This window comes from Lolium perenne, chromosome 4 (genome assembly GCF_019359855.2).
Source record: "Lolium perenne isolate Kyuss_39 chromosome 4, Kyuss_2.0, whole genome shotgun sequence".
NCBI lineage: Eukaryota > Viridiplantae > Streptophyta > Magnoliopsida > Poales > Poaceae > Lolium > Lolium perenne.
This window is the reverse complement of record NC_067247.2, coordinates 125,257,413-125,283,018: the sequence shown is the minus strand read 5'-3', so window position 1 is coordinate 125,283,018 and position 25,606 is coordinate 125,257,413. Positions and strand designations below refer to the sequence as shown.

The 25,606-nt window shown below is 49.0% G+C and overlaps 1 protein-coding gene across 1 annotated transcript; it reads right to left on the bottom strand.

Annotated features, from left to right (window-relative positions):
- Positions 1-4,579: 4,579 nt before the first annotated feature.
- Positions 4,580-24,050, bottom strand: LOC139839096 (uncharacterized). Its single transcript, XM_071829149.1, has 3 exons — positions 23,839-24,050; positions 23,382-23,636; positions 4,580-4,770 (listed from the first exon to the last, which is right to left on the bottom strand). Exons 1-3 carry the CDS (start codon positions 23,939-23,941, stop codon positions 4,580-4,582), a joined length of 549 nt encoding a protein of 182 aa, XP_071685250.1. The 5' UTR covers positions 23,942-24,050.
- Positions 24,051-25,606: the final 1,556 nt, after the last annotated feature.

Genomic DNA, 25,606 nt, shown 5'->3' with positions numbered 1-25,606 from the left:
GATTTTGACGTGACCAAGACTGAGCAAATCTTCGACCTCCTGCTCAAGGAGAAACAATTGACGATTCCTGAAGGTCTCAAATTCCCCACGGTGCAAGAGCTGAACGGAAAGCCATACTGCAAATGGCACAACTCGCTCTCCCATGCCACCAACGACTGCAGGGTATGGCGTCAGCACATCCAAGCGGCGATAGAAAAAGGGCGTCTAATTTTCAACCAGTACGCCATGAAGGTCGATACCCAGCCCTTCCCCGTCGTTAACATGGTAGACTGCACTTACCCTGAAGGTTGCCAGCCAGGATCCTCGTTCAGCATCAACATGGTAGGACCTGGGAACCACTCTGGCAAAGATGGAGACGAGGGCAGCTGCTCTCGTAGCAAGGACACAGAGGAGGCCGCTCCACGCGATCGGCTCTGTCATGATGGCAAGCGCTACGTCACAGAGGGAGAAGTGAAGAACATAAGATATCAGCGACCCCTCTCTGATCACCTCCTCAACAAGTATGTGAGTCAGTATGACCAACGCCGACGATCCACCGATGATGATGAGAGAGATCGTCTGGCTAGAGAAGCCAGAAGACATCGTCGGCACGATCGCGATGAGGAGGAGCACGAGCGCCGTGCCACGGAAAAATCAAGGGAGCAAGATGACGACGCCAGGCACTGGGACTGCCCCTTCTTCAGACACTGCTGGGATTCAGGAATGAGCCGATTGCCCACAATCGGCAATTGCCCAGAATGCAACCAGAAGAAGAAGGAGGCAGCCAACGTGTCTGTGTTCAGGCGCTTAGGGCCTCTCCCGCCACAAAGCAAACGTGCTGAGTCCCCTCGGTGGGCAGATCTTGAGGATTCCGAAGACGAGGGACAAGAAGAAGAAGAAGACAGGTACCACCGGCCAAGGTGGTGCCCTGATGGACTCAGCCATTCACAAAAGCGCAGGGTTCAGCGATTGCGCGGCCTGGAGGAAGCCGAAAGGTTATACCTGCATACTTTAAGGAAGGCACGACCTGATCTGGCTGCGAAAGTTCAGCGGACCCTGGATGAAGAGGGTCGTCCACGGAAAATGGAGTGGCGCCCCAAGCAAAGGAAAGCCGATGATGAAACATCGGCTGGTACGAACATGGTGCTCGTCCTTCCGACGGAACTTAGTGCCCCACGATTCTACGATGCACTCAAGGTGGACGACAGCAGGCGCATCAAGTCAGAGGTTGGGCTGGTCTTATCCACCAGCCTGGCCGAGTAGCAAGAACAAACCGATGAGCAAACGGGGGCGAGGCTGATCCTTGTGATCGGCCCCAGAAATTATGAAGGAACATTACAGAACCTTCAGTCAGCGCTCCAATGGATATGGAGGCCGATTCCGGCAATCGGCCAAAATTATCTTCACCACGTGTTCTGCTTGTGTTCAGCATCGATCCACGGGGCAGCGGCCACGTCGGCAGATGAAAGTCAGCACGAATCCTTACGGAGCCGACGTGCAAGTGCATTGCCCTAGCTAACCATAGAAGCCGATATCTGCAGTCATTTGGTAGATTCGGCTCGGGGGGCATACAGTCAGATGAACATGTGCAGATAAACGTGTGTAAACATGCGTGCAGTGAAACATTGGGGACCGATTAAGAAAAATCGGCCAAATAAAAAAAAAATTGCGCAAGAAGCGAAGCCGATGCGCAGCCATCGACTCTAGTACAGTTACACAAGACCAAGACCTACTGGCTATATGCTCAAAGTTTACATCAACATCGACGTTCAGTAGAAGAAAGCTGATCAGCGACCTATGCATCCTCGCCTGTATTCTCGCCTTGATTAAGGCTCGGGGGGCAGTTAACTTGGTAGATGCTCTGATTTGGGAGCCGATTGGAGTCGCATCGACTGGCCCTGCATTGTGATCTTCTCTGAAATAGTAAGGTGTTGCAAAAGAAGGCTACTGAAGCTATGGAGAGGAATCGGGAAAGGAGGCCGTCGGCTTTTACAGGTTTTGGACCGTCCTGTCGCTGCAAGAGAAGGAAAGGGACTGGATTCTCAAAATAGCCGAAGGATCTAGGCAGAAGGAATGAAATTGGATTAATTGAAAAAACAATTTTCATTAATTCAAAGGAGCGGCTTTACAGGAAAGAGCCGATGGCTCTCAAAAGAGGGATCTGGTGCCTAGTGCACTGCTACTACTAGTCCTATTCTACTAGTCGTCGCTGTCCTCGTCGTCACCGCCGTCGATGTCGTCGGCGCTGCTCCCAGGAAGCTCCTCGTCGCTGCTGCCCCAGCCCTTGGCCGGAGCCTCGTCCTCCTCGTCATCATCATCATCCTCGCTGTCCGCCCAGGAGCGGAAGCGCTTGGTCGGCGGATACCCGATGGAGGAGGAGGATTCATCCTCCTCCTCTTCCTCCTCGTCATCATCATCGTCTTCGCTGTCCGCCCAAGCGCGGAATCGCTTGGCCGGCAGAAGCTTAGCGGAGGAAGAGGGGCCGCCCTCCTCTTTTTCTTCTTCTTCCTTGACTTCTTCCCCCTTCCCGTTGGGGGAGGTGGGTTTCGCCCAAGAAAGGAGGTCGTCTTCACTTTCGCTCATCAGCTCCCCATCGATGAGGAACTTGAGGTCTTCTTCCCCATCGGTCAGAGGCAGGTTGCTCTCAGGCGCGTGATCGGAGTTCCACTCCGGCTCGCTTGAGGAGAAGGATTGGAGAGAGACGAGAGAGGAGGAAGAAGAAGACATGGCTGAGAGAGAAGGGGGTTTTTTGTTGCCGATGGCTGGAACAGAGGAAGGTGATGAAGAGGGCCAATCGATCGGCACAGTTAAATAATGAGAAGCTTGGTGGAAATTTAATGCCATTGCAGTTTCCGAGGAGACGACGCCAGAGCTATCGAATTTTGCAGAGAAGCTGAGAAGACAGGGCATAATGATGACGGATACTGCAACGGCTCTGCTCTGCCACGACATGACCCTTCAGAGGAAAAACAGAGTGGTTTTGGAATTATCATTGCCAAAACCAGGGGGGCATGTGTTATCACCAGATTTTGGTCAAATCAGGAGGTGGGCCGTAAGGGAGATGGGCTTGGAAGATTACACGTGGAAGATCTCTGAAGCGGCCTCGCACGAGGAGTTTGGGCTGGATTGCCCGTGTATCTTTAATTATAGTAGATTTCATCTTAGATTAAAAGTTAGAGTTTGTATCGTGTACGGTGGGGATTATTCCCACGTTAGAAAGTCCGCTGGACTATAAATATGTATCTAGGGTTTATGGAATAAACAACAACCAACGTTCAACCAAACAAATCAATCTCGGCGCATCGCCAACTCCTTCGTCTCGAGGGTTTCTACCGGTAAGCGACATGCTGCCTAGATCGCATCTTGCGATCTAGGCAGCACAAGCTCCACGTTGTTCATGCGTTGCTCGTACTGAAGCCTTGTTGATGGCGAGCAACGTAGTTATCATAGATGTGTTAGGGTTAGCATAGTTCTTCGCGTAACATGCTATCGTAGTGCAACCCTTGCATGTCTAGCCGCCCTCACACATATCTTAGGTGTGGGGGCGGCACCCCGCTTGATCATTATTTAGTAGATCTGATCCGTTACGATTGCTCCTTGTTCTACAAGGATTAGTTTAATATCAGCAATAGTTAGGCCTTACAAAGGGGGGGAGGATCCAGCGGCACATAGGGTGTCGTTCGCTAGTCCTAAACAGGATGTTCCGGGGATCAACTTCGTGTTGGTTTTTAGGCCTTGTTTAGGATCGGCTTATGATCACCGTGCGTGGCCGCGAGGCCCAACCTGGAGTAGGATGATCCGATTATGCGGTGAAAACCCTAAATCGTTGTAGATCTAATTAGCTTTATCTTGATCAAGCAGGACCACCATATATTCGTGCACCCCGTACGAATCATGGGTGGATCGGCTCCTTGAGCCGATTCACAGGATAACCTGAGAGCCGATCGAGGCTCGTATTTAATGTTTACGTGTATGCCATGCAGGAAACTAAGCGAGGCATCTCCATCACCTTCCTGACCAGGTATAGGTCAGGTGGCATGCCCTTGCAATCAGCATCGGACGTGTGACCAGAAGGCTTTGCGGGCCGTCGCTCGGAGGGACCTCAGCCAGCCGCAGCTCTAGGTTGTTCCCGGCTCTACGGTGTTGCCCGTCGCTGCCCGCCGGTGGGTTTCTGACGACAACAGAAGCACATACTCTAGGATCAATATACTCAAGCAAATAAGATTAACCAACAAGTGCAAAGATAAAGAGTAGCAAACAAGTTCATCACTTGCACTTGAGAAGAGACAGGCATATGTGAGTAAAGACAAGTGTTGAGTTTAGAGATCATACCACATGTAGTCCACTTAGTCTTTACCATAGATAGCTAGATAGATAATGTCTCATGCATAAATAGATAGCCCCTATGACTCCACACATAGATAAGGTTCATAAGGCATAATAAGTAGTTCTCAACAATAGATAACCATAAGTCACAAGCATAAAGAGTCAAAGAAAACGCAAAGCTTGTGACTTCCCATGCAAATCCCGAACCTAATAGAACTCTTCTCCCCCTTTGACATCAAGATGCCAAAAAGGTTGAAGAGCGATGCTACCGTCCCTAGCCATCAAGGAAGTCCCCGGCAATATCGGAGTCGACATCATAGGAGGGTCCATCCTCGCCATCAGACCACTGGCTATGAGCAGAAATCCACTGAGGCTTCGGAAGGATATTCTCTTCAGATCCTGGAGGAGACACTTCCACACCAAGCTTTGTCATGATGCTCTTCTGACGGCGTCGAGCTTTCTTCTCTGCCACATAAGCGTCATACATACGCTCCTGAATATCCAGCTGGAGGCAGAAGGTCTTCTTTACCTTGATCTTGAGTTTGGTGTACCAAGAGGGCTCGAGCATGGGATCATATGCGGAGTGAGCTGATACGTCTCCGACGTATCGATAATTTCTTGTGTTCCATGCCACATTATTGATGATATCTACATGTTTTATGCACACTTTATGTCATATTCGTGCATTTTCTGGAACTAACCTATTAACAAGATGCCGAAGTGCCAGTTGCTGTTTTCTGCTGTTTTTGGTTTCAGAAATCCTAGTAAAGAAATATTCTCGGAATTGGACGAAATCAACGCCCAGGGTCCTATTTTGCCACGAAGCTTCCAGAAGACCGAAGAGTCAATGAAGTGGGGCCACGAGGTGGCCAAACCATAGGGCGGCGCGGCGCAAGCCCTGGTCGCGCCGACCTATAGTGTGGGCCCCTCGTGTGGCCCCCTGACCTGCCCTTCCGCCTACTTAAAGCCTCCGTCGCGAAACCCCCAGTACCGAGAGCCACGATACGGAAAACCTTCCAGAGACGCCGCCGCCGCCAATCCCATCTCGGGGGATTCAGGAGATCGCCTCCGGCACCCTGTCGGAGAGGGGAATCATCTCCCGGAGGACTCTTCACCGCCATGGTCGCCTCCGGAGTGATGAGTGAGTAGTCTACCCCTGGACTATGGGTCCATAGCAGTAGCTAGATGGTTGTCTTCTCCCCATTGTGCTTAATTGTCGGGTCTTGTGAGCTGTCGAACATGATCAAGATCATCTATCTGTAATTCTATATGTTGTGTTTGTTGGGATCCGATGAATAGAGAATACTTGTTATGTTGATTATCAATTTATATCTATGTGTTCTTTATGATCTTGCATGCTCTCCGTTACTAGTAGATGCTCTGGCCAAGTAAATGCTTGTAACTCCAAGAGGGAGTATTTATGCTCGATAGTGGGTTCATGTCTCCGTGAATCTGGGGAAGTGACAGAAATCTCTAAGATTATGGATGTGCTGTTGCCACTAGGGATAAAACATTGGTGCTATGTTCGAGGATGTAGTTACTGATTACATTACGTGCAATACTTAATGCAATTGTCTGTTGTTTTCAACTTAATACTGGAGGGGGTTTGGATGATAACCTGAAGGTGGACTTTTTAGGCATAGATGCATGCTGGATAGCGGTCTATGTACTTTGTCGTAATGCCCAATTAAATCTCACAGTACTCATCATAATATGTATGTGCATGGTCATGCCCTCTCTATTTGTCAATTGCCCAACTGTAATTTGTTCACCCAACATGATGTTTACCTTATGGGAGAGACACCTCAAGTGAACTGTGGACCCCGATCCAATTCTCTATACTGAAATACAATCTACTGCAATACTTGTTTTACTGTTTTCTGCAAACAATCATCTTCCACACAATACGGTTAATCCTTTGTTACAGCAAGCCGGTGAGATTGACAACCTCACTGTTTCGTTGGGGCAAAGTACTTTGGTTGTGTTGTGCAGGTTCCACGTTGGCGCCGGAATCTCTGGTGTTGCGCCGCACTACATCCCGCCGCCATCAACCTTCAACGTGCTTCTTGACTCCTACTGGTTCGATTAAACCTTGGTTTCTTACTGAGGGAAACTTGCCGCTGTGCGCATCACACCTTCCTCTTGGGGTACTCAACGGACGTGTCAACTACACGCATCAAGTAAATTTCTGGCGCCGTTGCCGGGGAGATCAAGACACGCTGCAAGGGGAGTCTCCACATCCCAGTCTCTTTACTTTGTTTTTGTCTTGCTTAGTTTTATTTACTACTTTGTTTGCTGCACTAAACCAAAATACAAAAAAAATTAGTTGCTAGTTTTACTTTATTTGCTATCTTGTTTATTATATCAAAACACAAAAAACAATTAGTTACTTGCATTTACTTTACTTGATTCATCATGTTTCCTTTTAATTTTACCACGAAAGACATACCGGTAGGACGTGGGTCTATAATTGGGAGAAATAATATAGAAGAATTTTTCAATCATGTCAGTACCGTTGAAGATTTTGAAGATAGACACTTGGTAGAACTTGCTCCTACTTATGAAATTGCCGCTGCTGCTTTAGTTCGTATGATGGAAACTAAATTTGTTAATCTCAATCCTATAATCCAACACATGTTTCTTACACTCGGTGATATGGAAGAAGGGGAAAAGAAAGACTTTGTTTTAGAAACCCTTCTTAGAGAATTTGGTGGTATAGCAAGAGAGGCTAGAAAGGTCTTTGCTAAATATAATATGCTTGGTTCTTATACCAATTTTGTTAGTCTCCTTGAAAAGATGGATATGGATAGAATAAAGTACACTAATAATATTAATGACGGTGGGGAGATCAAAGCACCAATACCATGTAAGCTCCTAGCGATGAATGATGCACTAGAAAATAACTATGCTTGGCTTGTTCCTGAAAATTTGTTTGATGAGAGTAGCAAGCCCAAGACTAATGAAAAGGGAGCCGCTGAAACTTATGTATCCAATATACTATGCATGGTTGAGAAAACTCCAAACCCCGCTGAAGATGCTTCGTTTCTCGATAATACTTGATATACACTTTCTGCGCCTAGCTGAAAGGCGTTAAAGAAAAGCGCTTATAGGAGACAACCCATGTTTTTACTACAGTATTTTTGTTTTATATTTGAGTCTTGGAAGTTGTTTACTACTGTAGAAACCTCTCCTTATCTTAGTTTAGTGTTTTGTTGTGCCAAGTAAAGTCGTTGATAGTAAAGTTCATACTAGATTTGGATTACTGCGCAGAAACAGATTTCTTTGCTGTCACGAATCTGGGCAAAATTCTCTGTAAGTAACTCAGAAAATTATGCCAATTTACATGAGTGATCCTCAGATATGTACGCAACTTTCATTCAATTTGAGCATTTTCATTTGAGCAAGTCTGGTGCCTCGATAAAATTCGTCAATACGAACTGTTCTGTTTTGACAGATTCTGCCTTTTATTTCGCATGGCCTCTTTTGCTATGTTGGATGAATTTCTTTGATCCATTAATGTCCAGTAGCTTTATGCAATGTCCAGAAGTGTTAAGAATGATTATGTCACCTCTGAACATGTATATTTTGATTATGCACTAACCCTCTAATGAGTTGTTCTAAGTTTGGTGTGGAGGAAGTTTTCAAGAATCAAGAGAGGAGTATGATGCAATATGATCAAGGAGAGTGAAAGCTCTAAGCTTGGGGATGCCCCGGTGGTTCACCCCTGCATATTCTAAGAAGACTCAAGCGTCTAACCTTGGGGATGCCCAAGGCATCCCCTTCTTCATCGACAACATTATCAGGTTCCTCCCCTGAAACTATATTTTTATTCCATCACATCTTATGTGCTTTTCTTGGAGCGTCGGTTTGTTTTTGTTTTTGTTTTGTTTGAATAAAATGGATCCTAGCATTCACTTTGTGGGAGAGAGACACGCTCCGCTGTAGCATATGGACAAGTATGTCCTTAGGCTCTACTCATAATATTCATGGCGAAGTTTCTTCTTCGTTAAATTGTTATATGGTTGGAATTGGAAAATGATACATGTAGTAAATTGCTAAAATGTCTTGGATAATGTGATACTTGGCAATTGTTGTGCTCATGTTTAAGCTCTTGCATCATATACTTTGCACCCATTAATGAAGAAACACCTAGAGCTTGCTAATTTGGTTTGCATATTTGGTCTCTCTAAAGTCTAGATAATTTCTAGTATTGAGTTTTGAACAACAAGGAAGACGGTGTAGATTCTTATAATGTTTACAATATGTCTTTTATGTGAGTTTTGCTGCACCGTTCATCCTTGTGTTTGTTTCAAATAACCTTGCTAGCCTAAACCTTGTATCGAGAGGGAATACTTCTCATGCATCCAAAATCCTTGAGCCAACCACTATGCCATTTGTGTCCACCATACCTACCTACTACATGGTATTTCTCCGCCATTCCAAAGTAAATTGCTTGAGTGCTACCTTTAAAATTCCACCATTCACCTTTGCAATATATAGCTCATGGGACAAATAGCTTAAAAACTATTGTGGTATTGAATATGTACTTATGCACTTTATCTCTTATTAAGTTGCTTGTTGTGCGATAACCATGTTTCTGGGGACGCCATCAACTATTCTTTGTTGAATATCATGTGAGTTGCTATGCATGTTTGTCTTTTCTGAAGTAAGAGAGATCTACCACCTTAATGGTTGGAGCATACATATTGTTAGAGAAGAACATTGGGCCGCTAACTAAAGCCATGATTCATGGTGGAAGTTTCAGTTTTGGACATATATCCTCAATCTCATATGAGAATAATAATTGTTGCCACATGCTTATGCATTAAAGAGGAGTCCATTATCTGTTGTCCATGTTGTCCCGGTATGGATGTCTAAGTTGAGAATAATCAAAAGCGAGAAATCCAAAATGCGAGCTTTCTCCTTAGACCTTTGTACAAGCGGCATGGAGGTACCCCATTGTGACACTTGGTTAAAACATGTGTATTGCGATGATCCGGTAGTCCAAGCTAATTAGGACAAGGTGCGGGCACTATTAGTATACTATGCATGAGGCTTGCAACTTGTAAGATATAATTTACATGATACATATGCTTTATTACTACCGTTGACAAAATTGTTTCATGTTTTCAAAATAAAAGCTCTAGCACAAATATAGCAATCGATGCTTTCCTCTTTGAAGGACCATTCTTTTACTTTTATTGTTGAGTCAGTTCACCTATTTCTCTCCACCTCAAGAAGCAAACACTTGTGTGAACTGTGCATTGATTCCTACATATTTGCATATTGCACTTATTATATTACTCTATGTTGACATTATCCATGAGATATACATGTTATAAGTTGAAAGCAACCGCTGAAACTTAATCTTCCTTTGTGTTGCTTCAATGCTTTTACTTTGAATTATTGCTTTATGAGTTAACTCTTATGCAAGACTTATTGATGCTTGTCTTGAAGTACTATTCATGAAAAGTCTTTGCTATATGATTCACTTGTTTACTCATGTCATATACATTGTTTTGATCGCTGCATTCACTACATATGCTTTACAAATAGTATGATCAAGGTTATGATGGCATGTCACTCCAGAAATTATCTTTGTTATCGTTTTACCTGCTCGGGACGAGCAGAACTAAGCTTGGGGATGCTGATACGTCTCCGACGTATCGATAATTTCTTGTGTTCCATGCCACATTATTGATGATATCTATATGTTTTATGCACACTTTATGTCATATTCGTGCATTTTCTGGAACTAACCTATTAACAAGATGCCGAAGTGCCGATTCTTTGTTCTGCTGTTTTTGGTTTCAGAAATCCTAGTAAAGAAATATTCTCGGAATTGGACGAAATCAACGCCCAGGGTCCTATTTTGCCACGAAGCTTCCAGAAGACCGAAGAGTCAACGAAGTGGGGCCACGAGGTGGCCAAACCATAGGGCGGCGCTGCCCAAGCCCTGGCCGCGCCGACCTATAGTGTGGGCCCCTCGTGTGGCCCCCTGACCTGCCCTTCCGCCTACTTAAAGCCTCCGTCGCGAAACCCCCAGTACCGAGAGCCACGATACGGAAAACCTTCCGGAGACGCCGCCGCCGCCAATCCCATCTCGGGGGATTCAGGAGATCGCCTCCGGCACCCTGCCGGAGAGGGGAATCATCTCCCGGAGGACTCTTCACCGCCATGGTCGCCTCCGGAGTGATGAGTGAGTAGTCTACCCCTGGACTATGGGTCCATAGCAGTAGCTAGATGGTTGTCTTCTCCCCATTGTGCTTAATTGTCGGGTCTTGTGAGCTGCCGAACATGATCAAGATCATCTATCTGTAATTCTATATGTTGTGTTTGTTGGGATCCGATGAATAGAGAATACTTGTTATGTTGATTATCAATTTATATCTATGTGTTGTTTATGATCTTGCATGCTCTCCGTTACTAGTAGATGCTCTGGCCAATTAAATGCTTGTAACTCCAAGAGGGAGTATTTATGCTCGATAGTGGGTTCATGTCTCCGTGAATCTGGGGAAGTGACAGAAATCTCTAAGATTATGGATGTGCTGTTGCCACTAGGGATAAAACATTGGTGCTATGTTCGAGGATGTAGTTACTGATTACATTACGCGCAATACTTAATGCAATTGTCTGTTGTTTTCAACTTAATACTGGAGGGGGTTCGGATGATAACCTGAAGGTGGACTTTTTAGGCATAGATGCATGCTGGATAGCGGTCTATGTACTTTGTCGTAATGCCCAATTAAATCTCACAGTACTCATCATAATATGTATGTGCATGGTCATGCCCTCTCTATTTGTCAATTGCCCAACTGTAATTTGTTCACCCAACATGCTGTTTATCTTATGGGAGAGACACCTCTAGTGAACTGTGGACCCCGGTCCAATTCTCTATACTGAAATACAATCTCTTGCCAATACTTGTTTCTTGTTTTCTGCAAACAATCATCTTCCACACAATACGGTTAATCCTTTGTTACAGCAAGCCGGTGAGATTGACAACCTCACTGTTTCGTTGGGGCAAAGTACTTTGGTTGTGTTGTGCAGGTTCCACGTTGGCGCCGGAATCTCTGGTGTTGCGCCGCACTACATCCGCCGCCATCAACCTTCAACGTGCTTCTTGACTCCTACTGGTTCGATTAAACCTTGGTTTCTTACTGAGGGAAACTTGCCGCTGTGCGCATCACACCTTCCTCTTGGGGTTCCCAACGGACGTGTCAACTACACGCATCATGAGCCGGAGGCCCCCCAAGGGCCATATGAGGAGTAAAGCCATCAATGAGTCTGAGGCCAGCAAACCGGCGAGCATGAGCAGTGGAAGAATCTGCAGGACCTGCTGAAGGAGCTGCTGAGGCAGAAGGAGCTGGGAGCCCATGATCTTTGATAAGAATGTTCTTGCGACGATGCTCAATGAGGGGTGAGTATGGTTCCAGAATAGCGCCCTCAAATTTCTGACGCCACACCTCAGAAATAAGCTTCATGATGAAGGGAGCAAAGGAAGGAGACCTCTTTTCCACCATACGCCCGAAGATCTGGTTCCACAGGCAATCCATGACATCCATCTTCTTACCTTTGCCCTTCCGGAGATGAGTTTGAAGCATCAAGTCAATGACAAAAGAATGGATCTCATCAACATTACCAACTCTGATGGCAACAGTCTCACGGTAGATGCGAAGCATAATATCATATACGGGTTGGAGACCGGAGGTGTATTGCCCAAACCTTCGAGAGGCCCATTTTGAGTCATCTGCGGACTCATATATAAGCGATGGCTCAAGCAGTGTCGACAGTTACGACTTCATCGACAAATCTACTACAGTGGGCAAGGTCTTCACCAATCTCAACGATGGTGTCACCAAACCCAACATAGATCTGAATACAAAATATCATCAGATTTATGCCATTGGAGAGCCAAGCAATGATCAAGAGGAAACATCTGAGGCTTTCGACGATCTGGGAAATCCATACGTCAATCCCTCCGATCTGCGACGAGGCTTGGGCAATAAATACGTCGGGCCACAGCCGCGACACAGAGTTCAACTCCCGCAAGCAGCATGGGATAGAGCAGCGAGAGCTATGGACGGCTCAGAACCAATGGCTACCACAGCCACGCCAGAGGAATTACAAGCATATCAATATAGGCTCGCACGAGCTGCAAGAGAATTGGAAAAACAGACAGCTGAGTTAAACAGAAGAAAGGAGGCAGCTTCTGCATCCAGCAGGAGAAGGGCGGAGCTGAGTCGACAATCTAGAACTTCGGGTGATAGCCACAGGGAGGCTCGGAACAGAGCAAGATCAAGGTTACAACACATACCCGAAAAAGAAAGAGAGCACTTGGTCCAAAACCTCGACATGTCCTTCATGTCGATAGATACAAGAGGAAACATCATCCCTAAGACACCAGAGGCTGGGTATATGGCGACACATGCTTTTATCCTCGCATCTAAACCACCTCCAGGAGATCCAAGGGAAACATTATACAATATGGCGATAGCAGGAGTTGGAGCTATGGGGACAGCGTTTGTATCAACGCCTCCCGAAGGAGCGGCAAGGCAAAATAGTCCACGACCTGCAGCAGCAGCAGCGGCAGCCCATGAAGGACCAAGTGGAGCAAGAGACACGACAGCACAAGCAAGGGTCGACAGAGCGCGGCAAAGCAGAAGGGAACATCGGCAATCCCCAGAGCTTAACGATGAGGATATGTGTGGCTTGCCGTGCTTCACGAGGAGAGTCCGAAAAACTCGAGTCCCTTCAGGATTCAAGTTACCTGACAACTTCAAGAAATTCGACGGCCTTCAAGATCCAGAGGACTGGCTAGTTGATTATCTCGAGACGGTGAAGCTCACAGGAGGAACCAGGGCAACAGCTATGCAAAGCATCCAGGTGCATTTGAGTGGAGCCGCACGATCTTGGATAAAGAAACTTCCTCCAGGATCTATCGACAGTTGGGAAAGCTTCGAGGACGTGTTCGTCAAGAACTTCCGGTCCACATGCAAAAAACCTGCGTCGTTGGAGGAGTTGAGAGCATGTCGACAAAAGCCGGACGAGCCAATGAGAAAATATATCCAAAGGTGGAACATCATCAAAAACTCGGCAGAAAATATATCTGACGAGAGAGCGATAGATGCGTTTGTCGCAGGAATCAGGCGTGGAGATTTTGTCGAAGACTTGGGAAGGACCAACCCAAAGACAGTATCCGCGTTAATGGAAATAGCAAACAGATGGGCAGATGGAGAAGATGCTGTCCACAACAAACGGCACAGGTCGCCAGAGGAGGACCGTGGTCGAAATTATCAACCGAGGCGACGATTTCCTCGGCAGTACCCGAACTATGACGCTCCAGGACAAATTTCGGCAGGTTTTCAGGCAAACACAGGAGGAAACAATAGAGATGATTATCAGAGAAGCAATGAGCAGCGAAGCGATAATAGAGACGATTCTCGAAACAACAGGCAAAATAGCGGGCCTAGGTTCCCGAGGCCTTTCGTGTCTCCCGAAGAGATGATGAACGGGCCGTGTCAGATGCACTTTTTCCTCGACAGCAACGGAAAAAGACAGTCAGGACATCTGCAGAAAGATTGTCGCAATTTCCAGGCAATGTTAAGGTGGGCAGAGCACGCTAACGCTCGAGCAGCACAGAGAAATCCTCGAGAACCCAGGAGCGAGATTCACTTGCCACCTCCTCCCGCGATTACAGAAGATAATCGACACCAGCTCAGAATAGCGGCAGCACCTCCACCACCACCTTACGTTGATCCTAACTCCAACGGAGCGGTGTCGATGATTCAGAAGGGAAGGCCATCCAATAGAGCTCAAAAAGTAATCTCACGACAGGTGTTCATGGCAGAAAAAATGCCTCCACCAATAGTCGAGTATCTTAATTGGTCAGGACAAGATATTGGCTTCACCATAGCAGATCATCCGCAGCAAGTTCCTCGACCAGGGCAGTCAGCACTTATCTTACCAGCAGTTATTGCGGGTTTTGATGTCTCTCGAGTGTTCATAGACGGCGGCAGCAGCTTAAACCTTATGTATGCAGATACATTGAGGAAGATGAACATATCCCTAGCAAACTTGAAGCCAACAGACACGAGGTTCCATGGTATCACACCGGAGAAACCAAGTTATCCATTGGGGAAGATCAATCTCGACGTTCAGTTTGGAACCTGAGAGAATTATAGAATCGAGAAGCTGGAATTTGAAGTTGTGGATTTTCCGTCGCAGTACCACGCTCTGTTGGGACGACCAGCATATGCTAGATTTATGGCGGTGCCACACTATACATACCTGTTGTGGAGAATGCCTGGACCTAAGGGACCAATCACAGTCAAAGGAAGCTTCGCCTTAGCCGATAAGTGTGATAAGGATTTTCATCGGATATCAGAAACTTTCGGGATGCAAGCTGAGTATCTGGCGTCGAGAAGTATGACTGACTACGATGTGCTGCCAGACGTTGGAAGGCCAAATAAAGAATCAACTTTCAACACCGAGAAAAATTCTAAGGAGGTGCAGATTCACCCGACAGACCCGAAAAAGACAACGTCCATCGCAAACGACATGGACCTCGCATAGTGTTGGGGGGATAACCCCCGGTATGCCAAAGGCATGCCAAACCGGATGGTTTGAGCCATCGAGATACCGGTTTAATGTTCTTGCCGGAAGCCTAGTAGGAATCCGGGAGAGCAAGGCTAAGCCGGTATCCCCAAAGGGGTATGCCGGGACCCGGTATAAAAGATACCGGAAAGGAGAGCCTGTCGGCAGGACTGGTCAAAGATTCTCTTCAGAGCAAGAAGACAAGGATGAGCTAAGCCAAGTAACTTTATTCAGAGCCCTGGCGCCAAAGAGAGAGGTGACGGAGAAAGAAGCCGGGGACGTCGACTTCTATGATAAAAGAAGGCCCGGTGTCATCTATGATTAAAGTAGCTTTGTACGAGCGATTAAAGTAGCTTTGTACAGTAACTCTGTAAAGTAGTTTGTCCAGTCAAAGATGCCATTAGGGTTTCTTGCAGTCTAAGCCACCCTCTCCCCTATATAAGGAGAGGGGGCAGCCCATCTTCACGGGCAAGTATGTACGCGTGTATGTAGGAAGGCAGAGCCTGTAACTTGTGTGAATCTATGAACATGGTGATCTAGAGGGAGTTCTTCCTTGTGTCTTTCTTCTTCAACCTCTGGCCTTGGCCAAGTTCTTGAGGAAACCATCCGGAATCTCTTCCCACCTGATCGCAAACCCTCCCCCGGATCCTCTTGCGTCCATTCGGCCCCAATCTAAGCCATCCTATGGCATCTGCTCGTTCACCACGACGACAGTTGGCGCCCACCGTGGGGCATGAAGTGGCGCTTGATGGAGTTCACATTCGGGCGGGCGTTCTCGAGATCTCCGGTGAGCGTACGGTGTCCGCGTTGGTGCAGAGCATCTACGCCATGGACTTCATCAACGACAACGCGGGCTGCTTCGCCAACGGCGGCGTCTTCCCCAAGAACGGCCGCATCATCGAGTTCGGCAGCCATCGCGTCTACTTCGGCACCGTCCCCGTGCGCCAGCGCCTCTCGCCGGTGCTGGTGGCACCGGACCCGCCAAGATGGCTCTGTGCTGGCCGCGCCGCCGGCAGCGTCGAGGTAATGATGACCGGTGTGGCTGGTGCAGGAAAGGAGGTTGCGGCTGAAGGTGCCGGTCGCGCGGTTTCGACCCGTGCGGCTAAGCCACCGCTGGAGCGCGGCGCAGCGCAGCGGGAGCATCATCCGCGCCACCGGAGACACCGCTCCAGGCGGCGATGAACGTCCTCGCCACCCCCATCGCGCAGAACATCGATCCGGCAGCGGCTCAGGCGGAGCTGGAGGCGCAGCGCCAGAAGATGCTGGAGAGCGGCAAGGACATCGTCAGGGCGCAGCGCGAGCTGAACCTAACCGTACGTGAGTATAACGCTGCCCATGGCTTTGCTTCTGTTAGCGCGCATGCTGCTAGGATGCCGGAAAACCGGCTAAAAGCTCGCAACCTAGATCAAGATTTGCGCAAAGAGATTCTTACCGGCAAGAGCGCCTCTGCATGCGTTAGCATCGTGGAAAAGCCTAAGTATAGCAGCCCGGATAAAACTATAAAAGCTGCTAAGGCCGCCGGAGAGCTGTGCGAGTCGCTTGCCCGAGAGCCATTGGTAAAGCAGCAAGAGCGTGTTAGAGAGCTGCTGGAAACCATTGAGCAGCAAAATGCCGAGCGGTAGCTAAGCTGAACAATGCAGCTGCGTCAAATTCCGCGCGTTCAACATAGACTGCCGGTTGCAATTCCGATGGGCAGGATTAGTCCCCCCATCCGGATAGAAGGAGAGAATTAGAAGTGAATGCGCAGCGAATGATCGTATGTACGATCCGGTTCTTGCCGGAAAGCAACAAGCCGGGCAACACGATGCCGGTAGAAAAAGCCAAGGGGCGAGCGAGGCTACGCCGCAGGCTATGCCGGAAACAATCATGCCGGTAGATATGAGACCGGGCAAAACTATCGAGCTGCAAGGGCAGCGTACGAGGAGGAGGAAATAGATCCCCCAAGGTATCGGCAGGCAAGGGCCGCGGTACCGGAATGTCCACGATGAAGCCGATTCCACGAGACCGGCAGCATACCGGAACCCATTGGGAGAACGCACAGGAGAGAGATACTTACCGGAACGGGATGCGAGGCACCGTCTGGATAGAGTATACTTGTCGAAATGATCGAGGAGGAAGGTCCTCCAGGTCCAAAGTGTTTTGGCCCAAGGATCATGAAAGAAAAACCACCGATTCGCAACTTTATGTTGCCCCGTGACACAAAGACGTATGACGGCACCACGAAGCCGGAAGATTGGCTCGCGGATTACGTGACCGCGGTATACGTTGCAGGCGGTGGAGGAACCGTAGCAGAGGAGGAAACCGGCGTTGGGCCGTGAGGATCATACCATCGTTTTTGGTTGGACCGGCAAGAATCTGGCTAAACAACTTGCCGGCAGGAAGCATAAATGGCTGGCTGGATTTTGAGGAGGCCTTTGTGAGCAATTTCAGCAGCACCTATCGAGGCCAAACAGGCCGCAGCAACTTGCTCTGTGCGTGCAGCGCCCGAGCAAAGCAGACCGGGATTATCTAGCCCGGTGGAACACCACAAGGAACTCCTGTGAGGGGGTGATCGAGGCACAAGCCATTGCTTGGTTTAGCGGTGGATGCAGAAGAGGTTCACCGTTGTGGCAAAAGTTGCGGCGCAACATGCCGACAACGTTAGCAGAGATGATACGTGTGGCGGATAGCTATGCGTTGGGAGACCCAACGCAACCGGCGGTCAACCGGAGCCGGAACAGCTGCGCCACGAACAACACCGGGACAACGGAATAACAAAAGAAGGGAAGATTTTCCGGATCGAAGGTACGGTCCGCAGCAAGTTGCTTGCTGTGCAGGAAAACTTTGAGGCCAGCGACGACCAGGAGGCAAAAAACCGGATCGCAGCCATGGGCGGGTCCTAAGAAACAATGGGTGGAAAAGAAACCACAGGTCCGTAAGAAGAAGCGGCAAGAACCCGCGAAATACACCATGGAAGCTGCCATGGATCAACCTTGCCGGTGGCACACGCCGAATCCGGCACATCCGTCAAACCATCTCGACGAAGGATTGTACCTGGACCAAGTACTTGATGCAAAAAGGAACAGGTGAAAGATGCGCGGCCACCGCAAGACATGCCGCGGCAGCAACAACAGCTACCGCCACCACCACCACTTACCGGGCAAACGCCTTACCGGTGCAGCCAAACCGGCAGCGGTACCGACAAGTTAACCGGGTGGAGCAAAATGATAACCAGCCACCTCCACCGGCACCTTTAGGCCGGAATGTTTACGAAGATCCGCATCTGTGCTGTGTTGTCTTTGTCAACGAGCCAACAGACCGGCAAAGTGTACACCGGCGCTCCATGGAGGTCAATGCGTGATGCCGGCAGTTCCCAAGTACATGATGTGGTCCAATCAGGAAATTACCTGGTCATCCAAGGATCACCCAAAGATCATGCCGAATCCGGGTGGATATGCTCTTGTTGTGGACCCGATCATGAAAGGGCCGCCAACTCGAGTGAAGTTCAGCAAGGTGCTGATCGACACTGGCGGTAGCATCAACATCATGTACAAGCACACCATGCAAACGCTGGGCATAACGAGAAAACATGCTTCAGCCAACGCGCACAACGTTCCATGGGATCGTCCCTGGCTTGTCCCGTGCCCCGATAGGAAAAGTTCGGGTGGACGTGGCATTTGGAGGACGTGACAATTGCCGGGTGGAAAATCTGGAGTTTGAGGTGGTGGATCTGGACAGTCCCTACCATGCATTCTTTGGGGAGACCGGCGTTGGCTGCTTTCATGGCCACCACTCATACGGCTTACCTCAAGATGAAGATGCCGGCACCTCGTGGGCCATTGGCGTGGTGGGAAACTATAAGATCTCACTGAAATCGCATCTGCGGATCAAACCTAGCGAGAATCGCTGGTGATCGCGGAGGAAAAGAAAAGAATGCAGACAGCTGTTGCGCTGGCTCAATCCTCACAAATGAGTTTGGCGGCAATGAGTGAAAACATGGGCACACCGGCATTCAAGCCAACCAATGAAACAAAGAACATTGTGCTGGATCCGGCTTACCCAGAGCGCACCGTTCGTATCGGCGCCGGCCTTGATCAAGCATAGGAAAGCGCGCTCGTCGGCTTCCTCCGTGAGAATCGGAATATCTTTGCCTGGTCAATCGATGATTTGGTAGGTGTTCCGAGGGAGCTGGCTGAGCACTCTCTAAACGTCCGGAAAGATGCCAAGCCGGTGCGGCAACCAACTGCGTCGGTTCGCTGAAGACAGAAGAAAGATCATAGGAGAAGAAGTAACCAAGCTGCTTGTTGCCGGATTCATTGTGGAGGTCACGCACACGTAGTGGCTGGCCAATCCGGTAATGGTTGAAAAGAAGAAAGATGAGAACACGGAGGCAAAAGCTCCGAAGGTGTGGCGCATGTGCATCGACTACACCAACCTGAACAAGGCTTGCCCAAGAGATCCTTTTCCTTTGCCACGAATCGATCAAGTGATTGATTCAAGCTGCTGAGTGTGAGTTGTTGTCCTTCCTGGATGCCTATTCCGGTTTCCACCAAATTCCCTTAAAAAAGGAAGATCAAATAAAAACTGCGTTCATTACCCCGCACGGGGCTTATTGCTATGTCACTATGCCTTTTGGGTTGCGCAACGCTGGTGCAACGTACCCATTGTTGTATGCAAAAATGCTTGTTTGATCAAATTGGAAAAAATGTGCAAGTCTATGTGGATGACATCGTGATAAAAACTAAGGTAAAAAACACTTTAATCGATGACATCCGGCAAACATTCGATAACCTAAGGCGGTTCCGGATGAAACTCAATCCGGCAAAATGTACCTTTGGTGTCCCCGCCGGCAAGCTGCTCGGTTTCCTGGTTTCAAGCCGGGGCATAGAGGTTAATCCGGTAAAGATCCGGGCGATAGAAAGAATGGCTATCCCTCGAGAGTTAGAAGATGTGCAAAAGTTTACCGGAAGCTTGGCATCGCTGAGCCGGTTTGTAAGCAGGTTGGGAGAAAAAGCTCTGCCACTCTATGCTCTCATGAAGAAATCTGACACGTTCGTCTGGACCCCTCGTGACGCAGCGTTTAAGGAGCTAAAAACGATGCTAGCCACAGCACCCATACTGGCTTCACCTCTAGAAAGGGAGCCTATGTGTTATACATAGCAGCAACAAACCGGGTTGTGAGTGTAGTGGTTGTGGTTGAAAGAGAAGAGGAAGAAAAAACCGTCCGTAGGCCGGTATACTACTTGAGCGAGGTGCTCTCCCTCTCAAAACAAAACTACCCTCACTTCCAGAAAATGACTTATGGCGTGTACATGGCCGCCACAAAACTCAAGCACTACTTTGAGGAGCACCCCATGAAGGTGGTGAGTGAAGCACCAATTTCCGACATCATGTGCAACAAAGATGCCAGCGGCCGGATTGCAAAATGGGCGATCCAGATATCACCGTACGTGCCGGTATATGAAAGAAGAGATGCCATAAAATCACGAGGCTTTGGCTGATTTCCTTGTTGATTGGGCGGAGATGCAATACAAACCGCCAGATCAGAGGATAGAATACTGGAAGATGCACTTTGATGGATCTAAGCTCAAGGAAGGTCTAGGTGCCGGTGTGGTGCTTACTTCACCAAAAGGAGACCACCTCCGGTATGTTTTGCAAGTACATTTCAGGGCATCGAACAATGTCGCTGAATATGAAGCTTTGATCCATGGGCTTAAGGTCGCAAAAGAAATCGGTGCACACCGGATCATTTGCTATGGCGATTCAGACCTTGTGGTACGGCAGTTGCTCGGGAGATTGGGATGCAAAAGACGCCAACATGGCCTCGTACCGGTTTCACGTGCAAAAGATTGCCGGATTCTTCGAAGGATGTGAGTTTCACCATGTGCCGCGAGCAGAAAATGAAGCCGCGGATGCTTTGTCCAAGTTGGGCTCATCTAGGCAAGAAATTCCTCCCGGAATAGCTTTGGCTCACCTAAGAGTGCCATCGATCAAGCCGAGCCCGGAATCGAATCAATTTTTGTACCGAGTCACACGTAGTAGCCATGGATATCGATGAAGGGAACCCGGGACTGCTCCGGCAAGCCCGGGACTGCTCCGGTAGGCTCGGGACTCTTTGTACCCATACCGGAAGAAACGATGCTGGTAGATAGCATGGAGATAGATGCACCGGTGTTTTTGGTTCGAGAAATACCATCATGGGTTAAACCTATTAAGGAATTCCTGATCAGCGGCACCTTGCCTACCGACGAAAATGAATCAAGGAGGATACAAAGAAGGTCCAAAGCTTACACATTCATCAATGGTGAGGTGTACAAGAGAAGCGTTACCGGTGTCCTTCAAAGATGTGTGGAACCGGAGGAAGGAAAAGAAATGCTTGAGGAAATTCACCAAGGAGAATGTGGGCATCATGCTTCATCAAGGGCTTTGGTAGCAAAAGTATTCCGGCATGGGTTCTATTGGCCCACTGCTTTGGAGGACGCTGAGGATTTGGTAAGAAAATGCAACGGCTGCCAGAGGTACGCCAAGCAAAACCATACCCCAGCATCCGGTTTAAAGACAATACCGCTAACATGGCCATTCGCTGTTTGGTGCCTTGACATGGTTGGACCATTCAAAGCTGCAAGAAGCAGCATGACTCACATCTTGGTCATGGTGGATAAGTTCACCAAGTGGCTGGAAGTAAAACCTATCGCAAAGTGTGATGGGCATACAGCTGTGAAATTCTTGAAAGATGTCATTTTGCGGTATGGATACCCGCACAGCATCATCACTGATAACGGAACCAACTTTGCTCAAGGTGAGTTCAAAAGGTTCTGTGAAGAAAAGAACATCCGGTTGGATTTGTGCTCAGTGGCACATCCACAGGGCAATGGCCAAGTAGAAAGAATGAATGCCTTGGTGCTTTCCGGTATCAAGCCTAGACTCATTGATGCGGTGGAAAAGTCACCGGGATGTTGGCTCGATGAGCTACCATCGCATCTTGTGGAGTATAAGAACAACTCCAAACCGGTCTACCGGATACACTCCCTTCTTCATGGTTTATGGAGCGAAGCGGTGATACCAACCGATATCATCCATGATTCACAAAGGGTACATCTCTATACTGAGCAAGAGGTCAAAGAGGCCAGAGAAAACTATGTGGAATTGCTAGATGAATCAAGTGAGATGGCTTTGGCAAGAACAGCCATTTACCAGCAAAACCTAAGACGCTATCATAACCGGAAGGTTAACCCAAGAGTTTTCCGGGAAGGAGATCTTGTACTTCGCCTGGTGCAGCGCACTGAAGGCCGGCATAAGCTTTTGCCACCGTGGGAAGGTCCCTTCATTGTAAGCAAGGTGCTTCACAATGATGCATACTACTTGATAGATGCACAGGAATGGAAGAAAGGAAAGGCGGACGGAGTCCGGCGAGGAGAGCAAGCGTCCATGGAACGTAGCTCTGTTGCGTCCTTTCTACTCTTGAAGTGGTGGTGTAAGAAGTTCCTTTTTGTACCTTATATGCTATGAATAAAAGATGCCGGAACCTTGAGTGAATCTCGGGGACTACCCCAACTTAAGTTGCATGTAACTTGTCTATTTTTTCAGTTTACCGGTTGCTTATTGAATGTTTTTCTTTCCGGTTTAGTAGTGTGCTAAATCCTACCGGAGTCTTCGACTCTGCTGCTGTCCGCAAACCGGCTTCATGGCAAGCAAGATAAACCGGTAGGGGATAAGCACATGAACTGCGAAAAGGGAGAGCAGGAAAGAACAATCTGAAAAATTTAATTAACCCCGGTTAAACCGGTTTTTTGCAAAATTTCAAAGTTATTTCTAAGTTCAAGAAGATGCTTGTTTGGTGAAAGAACCTTGTGCTCATACGCCAAAGAACGCCCAGAGAAGGCAGGCAGAGCCAAGGCAAAAGAACCAAGTATGCATCAAATTGGATGCGGAAGCAATTGAGAAATCTTTGCAGTGCAGGATAAAAGCGGAACCAAAAGCAAAATATGCTAAGGCAAACTCATAAGTACTTAGCTACCGGTATAACTTACCGGCAGGAAATGTTGTAGCACAACCACAGGCAAACTTAAGTTTTACATCATAAGCCCCGGCATTCGGGGCAGAATTTAAGATATTGTCTTAAAGCAACGGGACCAACAGATATAATGAGCAAACACTTCAAAGGAAATCATCATGCAGCGGGGGCTTCCGGAGGAGCATCGCCGGCACCAGCATCGCCCAGGACCTCTTCTTTGGCTTCACCCTCCTCCTCGTCGAGATAATCCGTGACGCCAGGAGGGGGAGGGATGAAGGTGCGCATGTCGGCATACTCCGCGATGCGGTACGCGCGATCCTGCCGCTTGGCGGAGAGGATCGGGTCCAGATCCGTTTCTGCGCCTTCGCGCACGCCGGTAAGGGCGTCCAGATTGAGCTCCGGGTACCAGGAGCAGGCGACGCGGAGGGCGGAGTCCGCTCCCGCGCGGGCAGCGAGCAACGCCACTCGCGGATCCTCCTGCCGGCACCTTTCGCACGGTCGTTGATGAGGGAGAAGGTGTCCGGCACCTCCTCGCCAGGCCATAAAGTCCTGTATAGCTGGGTAGCTACATCAGGGATGTCCGAAAGATTGCGGTCTATGCAGCGCATATGGGACACCCGCGCGTTAAGCGCGACCAGATGGTCCTTGGGCGTCCATGGCACGGTAAGATCCGCTTGGCCTTTGTCCTTGCGCTGCGCGTCGACCTTCTTGACGGCATACCTCTGCGAGTCCGGAAAGAGGCCTGTGCAAAGAAAGAAAAAGCTTAAGGAAAAGAGTCCGGAAGAAAAAGAGACCGGAAGAAAAAGAGACCGGAAGAAAAAGAGACCGGAGAGAAAAGAATCCGGAAGAAGAGAGACCGGACGGAAAGATAGCGGAAACAAAAATGGGGTCGAAGGAAAAAAGGCTCGTATGCAGTAGTCAAAGTGTAAAAGAAAACAACTTACGGAGGGCAAGTGTGTCGGTCTGCAGGATCAGCTGATCGCACTCCTTGTGCCCCTCCTCCAGCCGCGCGGCCTTCTCCTCGGCACCCTTCCGGGCCTTGGCCATCTCCTCCAGCTCTGCCCGCAACACCACAGTGGCATTGCAGGCATTCTCCAGAGCCTCGTCCAACTTGGCCGCTGCGGTCACTTCAGCGGCCTTGAGGGCCTTGGCGTGGTCAAGCCCCGACTGAATCAAGCGAGACTTGAGCTCCTGGTAGCTGGTCTTGAGGGCGTTTAGCTCCTCCTGGTGCTGCCGGCTGAGCTCATCCTTCTCCCCTGTAACCGGAAAAATGAGTGTTAGCAAGGTTACACTAGTAAAACTGAAAAGAAACCAAGTTCAAAGGAGAAAGGAAAAAATAGTACGTTGGGCCGTGGCGAGCTGCTCCTTGAGAGCATCGATGGAAGCTTCCGGGATCACTGTTGAACAGAAATTGTAAATATCACAAGGAAAAGAGGTTTCCGGTAGCAAAGATGCCGGTGAAACGAAAAACTTACCTTGGCACTTGTCATGTGCCTCAGCGAGCTCCCGGTGCTCCCATAAAAGCTCCTCGAAGAGGGCCTTCCGAGTGTCAGCGGTGACCTGTTCAAGAAAAAGAAGAAATAAGATAAGTTTTGCGCTAAGAACAAAGTTCTTAACCCGAAACTCGGGGACTGGCAGTGCCGGTTTTGCGTTTCTAAGTTAAGTTTTGCGCTAAGAACAAAGTTCTTAACCCGAAACTCGGGGACTGGCAGTGCCGGTTTTGCGCATTTCTAAGGTAAATTATGTGTTAAGAAGAAGATGTTTAACCCGAAACTCGGGATCGGGCAAAGGCCGGTTTTGCGCTAAAAACTTAAGTTAAGTTTTGCGCTAAGAGCTGCGCTCTCACCACAAAACTCGGGGACTGGGAAGATAGACAAGAGAGAAACCGGCATGAAACTAAGGAAAAGATAAAGCAGAACCGGAAACGAAGAAACCGGCAAAGATTGAAAGTTAGTACTACATACCGTCAGATTGTTCGTGGAATCGTACCACGCGCTGTCAAGCTCTTTTACGGCTGCCCGGAGCCGCATGAAGTGCTCCTCAGAAGACCGATCCCCGACAGGATCAGGTGCCGGCAGCCGGTCCTTGCCCATTCCGCGGGTCGCCGGAGTGACGTCCGCGGCGTTCCACTTTTGAGCATAGGGCAGGAGGTGCCCCAGGTCCCGGCCTTGGCGCTGGAACTCCGTGATGCGGCCAAGGAGGCCGGTGGCCTTCATGCTGGCACCTTTGGCGGCCTTGGAGACGTGCAGCACCAAGGGCTGCTGGCCGCCCGAAGGGGCGCTGGAGGCCGTCGCCTTCCCCTTGATGAGCTTGGAAGGCTTGGGCGGCGGTGCAGTAGAGGGGGCCCCGGAGGTCTTGGCCGGCGGCGCGCCAGGAGCGGCTTTGGAAGGCTGGGCGCGAGGAGCCTCCGGCGGAGGCATGAGGATGGTGCGTGGAGAAGGGGGAGCGCTAGGAGCGTCACCCGTGTTAGAACCTTCCGGCGCGGAAGATTCCGGCGCGGAAGTTGTCTTTTCAAGGACGGGAGGAGCAGGAGGCTCCGCCCGCCCGGCAGCTTCTTCTTCTCCGGCGCCGGTGTTGCTGGCGCCGGTGTCTTGGTGTTCTGGGAGGAAGGAGAGATCCTCCTCCGTGCGGTGATCTGACAGTGAAGGGGCCGCACGCCCCGAATTTGTTGCGCCCCCCGAAAGAGAGGCAGAGGTGTTGCCGGCACCAGAT